General features: G+C 33.3%; 1 protein-coding gene across 1 annotated transcript in view; it reads right to left on the reverse strand.

Annotated features, from left to right (window-relative positions):
* Positions 1–12,818, reverse strand: part of LOC145670551 (uncharacterized) — a 43,569-nt gene extending 30,751 nt beyond the window's left edge. Inside the window, exon 1 of the mRNA XM_081739357.1 lies at positions 12,688–12,818. Within this exon, the coding sequence (XP_081595483.1) occupies positions 12,688–12,780 (93 nt within the window). The 5' untranslated portion in view covers positions 12,781–12,818. The remainder of the gene's footprint in view (positions 1–12,687) is intronic.
* Between the last annotated feature and the right edge of the window lie 430 nt (positions 12,819–13,248).

Here is a 13,248-nt window from a genome sequence, read left to right on the forward strand (position 1 = left end):
AAACTCTCTTGGGCTAATAACTTATCTTTTGGTAAACTTTAGAGTACTAAACTAGGCTAAAGTAATGAGATAAAGTAGACTTCAACAAGTTCCTATAAAATGGAGTAATATGTTTTTGCAAACAATTTAATAACGTAGGAATAACGTAGAAAAGAACATTTTTCTTAAAACACAAACACACACAACTGCACAAACACTCTTCAAAGTACAGTGACTAATAGAGAACTGAGCTCTCAAGTGGGGCCTGTGTAGCACTGCGAAGCGAGGCAAGTCTGACATGAAACGCTTCTGTCTCGACATGAACGCTGGTGTGAGTATCCAATCATTGCCGACGTTAATAATTACTTCTTTGTAGCGCGGTGTGTTTATTGTTATTAATCTTTGTTGACAATATTGAAAATTGGCCATTCTTTAAAACAAATATGCCAACGATTCACTTTTGAATTAAAATTGTTCTTGTGTCACAAAGAGCACAATACTGCGCACACGTCTTCATTTGTGTATATCTCACTTCCTCGGTGTTCTTGTATGGCTTTAATTTAAGCAAAATTTCATAGCAATAAGACGATAAAATCATTATTCTGGTTATTTATGATTACTATTGAGCCTTAAGAAAACGGTAACTCCTCTGCTGCAATTCATCCATTTATTTGCACCATGATTCTGGTTGCCCCTGACAACCCCATATCCAAAATCATATTATTAAAACATATACAAACATATAAACATCTTTCTTTTTTATCGATCTTATATAATTATATTTAACATATTTCTTTTTCTTCTTCAAATGGCATAATCAGCCTAGTACATATATAAAAATACTCTGCGCCCCAAAAAAACATATACAATGTATCTGTGTATGTTATGGCGCCCGAAGGACTTTTCTTTTTATTCATCTACTTAATAAAAAGAAAAAGAATTCTGGATCGTTTGCTTTTTACATATCAATCATTCGAGTTTTCGAATGCACCTTGTATGTTTGAAAATTGCAATTCATATAATTATACATACATATATATAATATTTAATTTCATAACAATATTACTATCATATTTATTTTAAACTTTATAATCATTTTCATTTATTTATACATTTCAACGACGATAATGTACATTCGAAATTTAATTTGCAAGTTATTTGATTTTAAGTCCTTTTTCGGGTCCACTAAATGCTTGTTACAAGATAAAAATTATTTACTTAGACATCATGAAGAAGGCTTTGAAAAAGATGAATGTGGTATTCATATAGTTGTTCTTTGAACACAACATGATCAAATATAAGATGTGGTTAAACAAAATATAAATGAAGAAAGTGAACTGAGGTTGAAGTTTTTTTTTTTTTTTTTTTTTTTTTTTTGATTAAAGGTAGGTTCAATGCACTGACATAAAATTGGTGGGACATCATAGAAAGTGATTTAAATGGTGCTACCTAGCCCAACCTGTTTACCTTTGATTCCATTTGTTTTCTTTGTGCTTACCTTCATCTGTTATAATCGTTTCACAGCATGAATATTGTATTCCAAATAAATATAATTATTATTATTTATATGATATTCTGTTGTTGGTAAATAAATTAAATTAGAATAAAATATTGAATAATTTGTACTTCAAAATATTGGAGGAACGCGTCCCTCTCGTTCCCCGCCAGAAGCGCCCAAGGTTCAAAGTACATAAAGGTAAACCTTGACAGTAGTGAATACACAATACGTCGCTGGAATGTCGGAAGTTTTAGTTACCGACAGTTTCACAGTTCCTTATGTTCAGAATAATGCGTGCTGCGATGTAGAAGATCTAAAATTCTATTGCGATCATGGTGTGGTTTTTCTTCTAGTTAATCCTTTGTACACCCATTGGATATTACTGAAATGCATTTTTGGAAAGCGTTTTAGTAGCTGCATTTACTCTGCTATAAGCCACCGCTAAACAGTTTCTCGTATTCGAAATAATATGTGTTGCAATTTAGTTTTTCCACGCATTTGGACACACCTAGCTCTTAGATTGTACAGTGTTTGCTGCAGGCCTATATGAAATATATATATATATTTTTTTTGTTTTGATCTAATGAATTGCCGGTTATAGTTTTGTTTTAGTAGAATTCGTTAACATCTTTCATATGAATCATTTATCTTGGAACGTCCTTGTAACTTTTAAATTACCCGTTAAGTTTGGACATATAGATATCAACATTCAAATTTCATGTTAAACGGAAAGTTACAGCACCACACTTAAAATTTAGCGTTCGAAACTATGGATGCAAGAGTATCATAAATATTCGTAATCATACAGCTTTTAGAAGCTCCAATAACATTCACAACACAAGAGAGAAGGACAAGTCTACTCAAATCGACCCTAGTCGCACGTCGTACCCTAGTGTATAATACAATGACTATGATATAGTGTGTTTATAACAAATGGAAACAAAATCACAATTATTTGAAAATTTGACTTTCTTTGAAAAGAGTTCCTTTGCGAATGGAAACTTTATCAATGTTAATTATATTTCCAGGAAGGGTTTACGATACCAAGTTACTATAAATTGAACTTTGTATTTATGTTTACTATAAAACGTCTATGGGATTGGACACCATAAACTATAAGCATTTCCTTTCGAAATAAAATCTTTGCATGAAATTCAAATTTCCTTGTAACTTTGCTCCTACCCTTTTTTCGAAATGCATAGTATCATGGTTAAAACAATCACTAGTTATTTCTGATGCACAATGATACTTTAATGTCATTTGTGTTATTACTTTTCAGAGGCTTCTAACCTTCTCAGATGCTTTCTGATGTTTCTGACACTGTAGCGTTCTTATCTTGTAATAGCGAATAATGAAGATTGTATTGAAAACTCTAGATTTATATTTAGTGGTGTAATCTCAAACGTAAGATATTATATAGTAAAATAAATAATGACAACACTTTGAATAATGTGCATATCATTTTGATGTTTGTATATTTATCTGAGTTTCTACATAATCATCATTTCGATCCAAGTATTTGTATAGTGTCTTTGGCTGTTTTCTTAAGTCCATGTAGGACCACCGCACCGCAATGTGCTTGAGGATGGGTTGAACACCATTTATTGGGAGTAGCGGAATGCTGATAATCATGTTTTTTCTTGTTAGCTTTCTCGGTTTTCTGGTTAGCACGCAGACGTTTCGTCTCCCATGCCAATTGACTCCAGAAAGTTGTCATTTTCGACTGAATAGCAGCGAACATATTTATCATAAACTTCTGTGGGACCAGCTACAAACTCATTACACCACTTGGTGATATCTTTGGCATTCATGCACGACTCTCCATGAATGGGAAACTGCAATATTCATATGTACAAAAACTGCCCAGGAGAAGCTCAAATTAAACTATCAAATAATAATAATAATAATAATAATAATAATAATAATAATAATAATAATAATAATAATAATAATAATAATAATAATAATAATAATAATAATAATAACTTTTGTTCGGTACAAGTTACAATGATGAGTGATCTTATCTAATTTCGACCTTTTGAGTCCGCCAATGTAATCCAAAATGTACCATCTTTCATCACGTCACATTTGTTTCCTACAGAGTGTTGAAAAATAAAATGACATACATTATAACATGGTGTACATTCCGATAGAATATCCAGCTTTATACAGAGTGAAGGTGTAATCGTGTTGCAAGTTGAGAGAATAATGGAAGTAGCAAACAATACAGGAGTATGCAAAAACACACATACACACAAAGAGAAGGAAGCTACAGAAACGCACACCACTGCTGGAAAGAATTACTGCCGTTGTTGTCTGTAAACACATTTTGTTCAAAATGTTATGAAAATAAGAAAGTTTATGAAACACCAATAAATACACCAAAATGCAGCAGTAGTCCAGTCAAATCTACCACCCTGTTGCCATCTGGAGAATATGTATGCATGGAGCCCATTGAAGAACATACCGAACACCGATATCTTGGTAGTATGTGTACAAGTTTTTACTGTGACATATACTTGGAACCTTTTCTTTCAGTAAACGTAGATCGTCTTTTGTACTCTTGTATTGTCTCTCTCAGAAGAAACCAACAGTAGACCCCCATCATAGCAGGTTCTCGTTTCCCTTGGTACCGTTGCTACATTTGTAAAATCTATTGGTGGAAAAGTTTCTCTTGTTCATTGCTTACTGCTCCTAAGTTGTGAGGAAATTGTCGAGGTGCGAATGAATGAAGTGTAATTTCAGCATCCTAACAGGTCATAGTTTTGTACCAGGTTATATATAAGTTTCTTCTAGTTAAAAATTTTTCCCGTTCTAAAGGAAAACTTCCACCACACGTTTGAAGGATAGCCATGCAGCACATTCTACAGGAGTTAATTTCTGCAGAACATCATCCTGCTGAAACCTTCTCGTCTGTTGCCCTATGAAAACCTATGAGTCTCAGTATACACGAAAATACTACTCAGAACTAGAAGAAATAGATTCCATTTCTCAAAGTGGGGGTGTTGAGACAATACCGCTACGGAATACTGTTGTTCATGTTCCGCTACGGAATACTGATGCTCATCCACAACGGGATGCACCGTCAGTCGCGAAATACAGAATATAAGTAACAAAATATATGCAAGTATGTGTAAAGGAATAACACCAATGAGCTGGCATGAACAGGGAAACTCTCTTGCGAACCTGACTCCATAAAATACTGAGTACCGGTAACAATATGAAGCCAGGTTAAACAATCGAGTCTAACGAAGCCGCTTGAATGTAGTCTTTATAATGTAGTATGTTCTATTAATAATAATGATAATATGCAAACTCCTCAACCTGAAAATACAAAAAATTTACTATTTTTTCAGATTAATCTACAATCGATTAGAAATAAATTACCCGAGTTAGAAATTTTTCTAAAAGAATTCCCCTGTCATGTTCTTTTTGTCAACGAACACTGGTTAGTTGATGACGGAATAGATATGTATATCCCCTCAAATTATAAGTTAGCTAGTGTTTTTACCAGAAAGGTAATGAATCAGGGAGGCGTTGGTGTTTATGTACGGTTAGATATTAACACTGAGTATCAACCGTTGGATATACATCAGCTATGTATTGAAGGAGTGTTCGAAGTAACTGGTATCGTATATAACAGTCTAAAATTGGTGATTATTTCTTTTCATCGTGTTCCGAATTCGGATCCTAATATATTTATGTTACAGTGGGAAAATGTTGCTTTATATATTGATAAGTACAAACGATTTGATGTAGTGCACATGGGGGATATAAATATAAATGTTCTAATTGATAACACTGTAAAAAAAATCATTTTGTGAAACTCTCAGATCGTATGACTATTATTATGTTAATGATCAAGCAACCAGAATGAATTCTTGCATTGATAATGTGATCACTAATGTAAACAGAAGTATGATATCTTGTGGAACTATAGAACCCTGTTTGTCAGACCATAGTGGTCTATGGCTTGTCCTACCTATTTTAAATCATACCGTTCCTCCCACTACGACATTTAAGAGGTATAGATTGCTAAGCTTGTCACATATCAGCAGCTTAAGGGATAGCCTATATCAAGTAAATTTTTATGATTTGTTAAGCACATGTAATAATTTGTCTACAGCATGGAATACATTTATAAACACTATCGTCAATATTTATAATGAGTGCTGTCCAATAAAATCTAAAACTGTTCACATAAATAATAAGAAACCTATAACACATTTAACATGGTTTACTCCAAAATTAGCTAACCTTCGAGCTATAATGGTCAATTTACACGCTAAAGCTAAAAATGGTGACAATATTGTTAAATTAAAGTACAATGTGATTAAGAAAAAAATACAGAAAAGAAATAAAAATAGCCAAGCAAAAGCTTCATGAAGAACACATAGCCAAAGCAAGTAATAAATGCAAAGCTGCCTGGTCAATAATAAAAAAAGAAATTAAGACAGAACATGGAACAAAGTTGCCTAGCATTTCACCTAACGAGTTTAATAGCTTCTTTGCAAATAATCAACATGTAACTAATATTTCTAAGAACAATGCTGACAACCTTAACAATGATCTTAATGTGTACCTTAATAGGCAGAGTTTACCACAACTTAACAAAATAAATTTTAAATGGGCACAGGTTAGTGCAGATGAAGTTTTAAATATTGTGTCAAAAATGAAAAATACGTACAGTGAAGATTTTTATGGTCTATCTACCTTTATTATAAAGCAAATAATTGATATAATTGAATTTCCTATCACGTACCTTATTAATTGTACACTAAACGACGACTGTTTTCCTGATAGCCTCAAAGTAACAATAACAGTACCTATATATAAAAAGGGTGATAGAAGTAACCCTGGTAACTACCGCCCTATATCCCTTGTTCCAGTGTTTTCTAAAAATATAGAGTATTGCGTTAAAAGGCAATTATCTCCTTATTTTGAACAAAATTCACTTATTAATGTAGCCCATTTTGGTTTCAGATCAGGGTTATCTACTATTGATGCTGTCGAGACAGTTGTGGACGAAATACTAAATATTTTGAATCCGGCTCATATACGTGTACTACTCTTATTGATTTAAGTAAAGCTTTTGACACGGTTGTACACGATATCTTACTTACAAAATTACGATTCTGTGGAATAAATGACATTGAACTATCTCTTCTTAAGAGTTTCCTCACTAACATACGGCAAATAGTAAAGTTTAACAATAGGACATCTGATGAGTTAGAAGTTTTGACTGGTGTTCCTCAGGGCTCGGTACTAGGCCCATTTTTATTCTTAGTGTACATGAACGACCTACCAAGTTGTCTACCGTATAAAACAACAATCTATGCTGATGACACTACTTTTATTACAAATGACCATAGCATACTCAATGTAAACATTAAAAATAAAGAAATGTTAAAGGCTTCTTCTCTATGGTTCCAAACAAATAGCTTGGTATTAAACACGACAAAAACAGAAACTCATTTCTTTTACCTAAATAAACCACCGTGTATCTTGAATAACCAGAATTATGTGAAGTTGTTAGGCATATATTTAGATACAAAATTAAACTGGGCAGTTCACACTCAGGAACTATGCAAAAAACTCGCTCGTGTTCTTTATGTATTACGGAAATTAAAAAGGTCTGCAAGTAAGGAAATGATGATATCAGTATATTATGCTCTTTTTCACTCTCATTTATTGTATGGTAATTTACTATGGGGAAACTCTGCAGGTGCAAAGGACGTATTCAAATGGCAAAAGAAGGCATTACGTTGTATTAAAGGTGTACCTGATACTGAGTCCTGTAGGAATATTTTCAAAGAATACCGAATCATGACAGTTCCCTCAATAAATATGTATTATAGTTTAATTTATATTAAGGAAAACTAAACTAGTTATAATTTGCGATCTAACGTGCACGATTATAATACAAGGTACAAAGATAATTTAGAAACGCCGTCTGTCAGATTATGCAAGACGCAGTAAAATTTTAAATATAATGCAATAAAACTGTTCAACTTGTTACCTTTACATGTACGTAATTTGGAAAACAAGCAGTTTGTTAAACACATTAGTAATATATTAATAGAGTATTGTATATATAGTATTACGAAATTTGAGGAATGCATTTGTAATCAATAACATGTAAATAGCTGGTAAAAATTTGAGGGTAAAGTTCCGTAGACGACATACCTCCTTAAAGGATTCAAACATGGTAGCAGTAATCAACTAAACCTGCCATTACCTAATCTACTACTACTATCGCTACTGTTACCATTGCTATTGCTACTACGGATCTTCACCCAAATTTGAAAGATGTAATTCAATAGAAGACTTAACCCTAATAGTAGTAATAATGGGCTTTTTGTTTATTAATATGTGGTAGTGCCAACAATGTAAATATGAAGTACATTTATTCTATGAAGTATATATGTAGTAATACTTCTATGAAGTAATTATGAAGTCTATATGTAAATATGAAGTATGTAAATATGAAGAATGCAGATTGTGTTATAACTGTTAGTAATAGTTTCAATTAGTTACTAACTGTCAATTAGTAATAGACATAGTTTCTTTTTTTGTTACATTTCAATAATTTTTACAATTTAAATACTATTCTGGACGAAGTCTATTGCAGCTATGTTGTCTAATGACTATTAAAGTATTCTATTCTATTCTATTCTATTCTATTCTATTCTATTCCTAGCAGATTAAGAAATGGTACAACACATTTTAAGTTTAGTAAGATAAGATCCATGATCAGCTTTAGAGGAAGGTCGGATGATATTCCAGCTAGCACCTTTCTGGATAAACTAGAAGCAGAGAGTGACTTGATGAGTGTAAATAAAGCTAGTATACTTAAAATATTACCACACATATTGTTATAGCCGTGTTCGGTTTGATTTAAGTACACACACTTACAATGATTTCAAAAGATCCCTAATAGCAAATTTTGGGAATGATTTTGTATTAGATGATCGGGATGTTCAAAAAGAAATAGGTGCTTTGGTTCCAAAATGCATTACAGTGTACTAATTGTATTTAATCATGTGTTTTCACGTGAATAATATAATGTAGTATAATTCTAAATATGAATAATAATATGAAATAAGAAGTATTTATAATATAACGGGTGTGTCGTACATGCGGAAAACTTTATCTTGATATAAAACACAGAAAAATGTCTTTAGTAAATGGCTTTATATGACAGTCATTTTTATGGCATTATTGTTTGAATATGATTACGAGCATGTGGTCACCGCAGCTGGCGCATACATGGCGTAATTATCACACACTCTTGCCAGTAAATCACATTGTTTTTCAGCAATGACGCATCAAGTGTTGACTTTCAAGTGCTTAATTGTTTTTGGTTTCCCGGCGTAGACATACGACTTTACATATCCTCAGAGAAAATAATCTAATAACATGAAATCTCGCAAACGAGGTGGCCAATTAACAGGTCCATTTCGTGAAATTATTCGTTCGTCAAATATTTCTTTCAGTAAATTAATTGTTGCGAGCTGTATAGCATTTGGGGCCGTCCTGTTGAAACCACATGTCTGCAACATTATGTATTTCAATTGAGGTAAGAAAAAGTTAGTAATCATCTCCCTGTACCGCTCACCGTTGACTGTAACGTTCTGACCACCACTATTTTTTGAAGACACATGAACTAATGATCCACTTATGGTTAATAGAAGTGAAAGTATATAAAAATAAGTAAAATAAGATTAATAGACGAAACGGGGCAAACTGGAGAAACCTTACGTACACAACTTTGCCTACCGTTTGATCTAGGATAGCACCAGGTATCCCTCGGAGCATAGGAGAACACTCTATCACTAAGTCAAATATTAGATGACCTATTCTCAAATTCTTTTCACAACTAATTATTTATTGACCGTTCTAATCTATTTCTTCATTTATATTCCTGACTATGAGTTCATTTATTTCCTACGTTAAGGTATTCAGTGCAAAAGATAATTACATATTAGGATGGATTGAAAAATCGGTAGTGCGAGAATTGAATTCGGATTGAAAGTAAAAAAAAGTAAATACGGCATGATTTGCGTAGTAAATTGTCAAATTTTTAGCAAACTATGTTTTACCTCTGCAATGGAGCAAAGTTCGAAAAGAAATTGAAGAAATATGCCTAATATATGAGGATAAAAGGTGTTACGTTATATTTTTCGAAACGTTGAATTCTGGCCGTTGATGCACGTGTTATATGTTAGTCATGCTACATAGCACAACATTAATTGAGTTCTCATCCCACTGAAGAGATTTGGAAACGATGGAGGGTTTATGTTAACAGACTTAGTTGTGAATACCAATTTTCCGGAAATGTACAATTTGTTACATAGCACCTTTATCCTCTGACTGTTTCACAAAACAGTATTAAAAGAAGAAAACATTATAAATGCAATAATCATCTTTCAAGGGAGTGCAAAAGTATCTAAATGGTATACAAATTATCTATAGAACATTTCGCTTTATTCAATTTATAACTTTTTGTCTCAATAAGTGTGTGTGTGTGTTAAATGTCAACGGTTGTGTTCTGTACTCTCTCAGTTCAGGATCTTCTCCACTTCCACATTTCTGAACTTACTTCAACCATGATGATCCTGGTGACAACTATTCTTCGAATCGCTTTCGCTTTTAGAGAGCCTCTTTGGGCGTACTTGGTCACGCTCTATCCACCTCTCTAAAATTTGGCGTGCAAGTACTGGGGCACTTTTTTTAAAATGGATATTTGGGCAGTTCACATACCAGTTCTTGAGTGATATCCTGACAAGACTACGATAGGTCCTATAGTATTGGAGCTATTTCATTTTAAATTTCACTTGTATCACCCTTAACTCCGAAACTATTCATTTTGGACCGCAGGTCCAGATGAACATTTTTTTTTTATTTTGGTGTCAGGAATCTGTTCCAAAAATATTGTAATACATTCTTGTAACACTCTGTATATGACTATTCTACTTATTGTCTGATTCAAAGTGCTACGTGTGAATCGTGAATGGTCATTATTTCTTTAATTGAGTTTTCTAGAACTTTCAAGACACCTCTGTATCAGCAGTCTATGTCTAGTATTGGCGTAATTTTAAACTTAGATGGGAAATAAATGCTTTAACTGAAATTGAAATGACATTGTAAAATGTTCTATGCTTATTGCTACAGTTTCTACCAAGATTGCGGTAAGACTGTTTCTGAGTGGTAAAGCGCTTACCTTTGATGCTTGAGGTGACTGGTTCGATAACCGCCCAAGTAACTTTGTGGTGAACAAAACAATGTTCGTGAATATTCAATGAGTATTCTCCTTTTGATCCGCATTATCATTCCACCAAATCTTCTATCATCACTCACGTGTCCTAATTATTGTGTCCCTTAGCTTCAAGAACATAGTCGTGGGACGTTAAACTGAAATACTTCCTGCTAAGATTGCTTCCAAACACATTTCAGTTTGTCAGGCGTGTCGTACGCAGGTTGTAAGTACTTTTTAGGAGATGTACACTCATGTCCGAAATGATAGTCGCATATCTATAATTGTCTTCTTGTAAGAAAACAATTTGATAATGATTTTGCAGGGTACTTTTAATACTGATACTTAATACTGATACTATACTCCTGATATATATTCGGGAAATGTATATTTGCGGTAATTTTCATAGGAAAAGAATTATAAATTCGAAAATTAGAATGAGGGAAACAAAATGTTGCTAAATGGACAAGAAAGTTTTATTTATTTTATTTACTGCTCTCTTGATATGAACTTTGCCACATACATGTCTTTGTCGATTATACGCAAATTAACATTATAAGAAATACCGGGCGAATTCGTTATCAAATTATATTTCTAGAACAACATATTTATAGACATGCGACAATAATTTTGAACATGAGTGTATATAAGCTGAGTGCTGGAGCGCTTCTTGCCTTGAGATATATGATACGTATGACTGGTTCTATTCCAGATCATGTGAGTTTGTAATGAACAACTTCGTTTCGATGCGTGTCCTCGGGGTTATCGTGTTTCTTCCAAGTTCTTATCCTTATTATAATCATCTAATAATCATAATCATCATGTCGTTAAAGTCATCGTTTTGTTTTAGTCTAACAATTATGGCATGAAATCTTTAGCTTACATGCCATAATTGTTGGTCTAAAAAAACGAAAAATTATCAACGACGTTAGTTAGAGAATTATCTATGTTTGTTTGTTTGTGTGTTTGTGTGTGTTTCTGGCTGTCTGTCTGATATCTATGATTTTTTTTCAATTTTGAGCCTTCTATTCGGTAGAGCATCAGAAACTATGTCAAAGAAGTGATGTAATTTTTCCCATCACTCTTACCGTTCCAAGGATATTAACCAGAGATTGTCAATTTCCGGAGATTCAAGGAGCCCTATTTCGGAAACCGTAAGTTACAGAGAGTTGATAATCACTTGATCAATACCTAAGAGGAGGATGAACATTTTGGTACCAAATAGTAACCAGTGGCCACTGCCCAACTGGCCACTGGTTTGGACAGGGGCCACCAGTTAATATTGGTTCCAAAATGTTAACCATTCTTTAGGTATTGATTAACACCACCATCATGTCTCTATGACTTACCGTTCCCGAGATATTGGCCAAAAAATAGTTCCGATTTCGGGAGATTTAAGAAGCCATTTCTCGGAAATCATAAGTCATAGAGAGATCACATTGGTGTCGATCAATATCTTAGAAGATGATGAACATTTTGGTACCAAATCGTGAAAGGTGGCACCTGTGCAAGTAGCCAGCGTTACTGAGATATTTGTCGAAAAATTGCAAATTTCGGGAGATTTAAGGAGTTATATCTCGGGAACCGTAAGTCATAGACAGTTTATATTTTGCAAATTTTTGCGAGAAAGAGAAGGAGACCTGTATACAAAGGTTTACTTTTACATGCAAGAAAAACCACAAATATCCTTCCCGTTCCACTTCTACATTCTTTTTAAGTTCGTTCTGGCAATATTCTTGGAGCATTCTCTACTGGTTTTCTTTTCAACTGGTATATATTGTTTACAAACCCAAATGAAACAATTTAAAATTTGAGCCGAACTCTTAACTCAGTTACACGTTACCATCCATCGTTGATGAAGTTAATGAATCTTAATTCATTAATTAACACAAAAGTAAATTGAACAAGTCATAGTTTAAAGATTTCTTAATGAAAGTAGATGTGTGATACTTACATGTGATTTAGCATAAGGATCGCCAGCAGATAGTTGTGGAAGGGCCAAGCACAATACAAGCGTGGCTATGAAAGACAAAGCTTTAAATCCCATTTTGGAAGTCAAGTCACAAATGAGACCCACTGTGCGCCCTTCAGTATACATATACAGGTATGATGAAACTCAGTGAAATGTTCCTGTTAACCGTATCCATATTTGAATCATAAATCATAACAATACTAAAAGTATGGATTATGTATGATATTTAAAGGAAATCCATAGAATAAATAATAATGTTTAGCATGCCACATCGCATGTCAGGATACGCTAACAAACCATATTTGCAATAAAGGCGAGCGGAAATGCTCACAGTAACATAGTGAATCCTTAAAACTAGACACGTAATTTCTCATACTTACGGCAGATTTTTCAGAATGATAAGTACATGTTTTGCTACAAATATTTACGATGTACTTAAACGTTGCATTTTCCATTTAATTTTCAGATGAATTTGTTCCGAGTAATGTTTTAGAATCAATGCAAAAATTAAACATACTTATAAAGAACATTAACGATCACAGA

The sequence above is a fragment of the Thermobia domestica genome, chromosome 14 (assembly GCF_964235325.1).
Source record: "Thermobia domestica chromosome 14, izTheDome1.hap1.1, whole genome shotgun sequence".
Lineage (NCBI taxonomy): Eukaryota > Metazoa > Arthropoda > Insecta > Zygentoma > Lepismatidae > Thermobia > Thermobia domestica.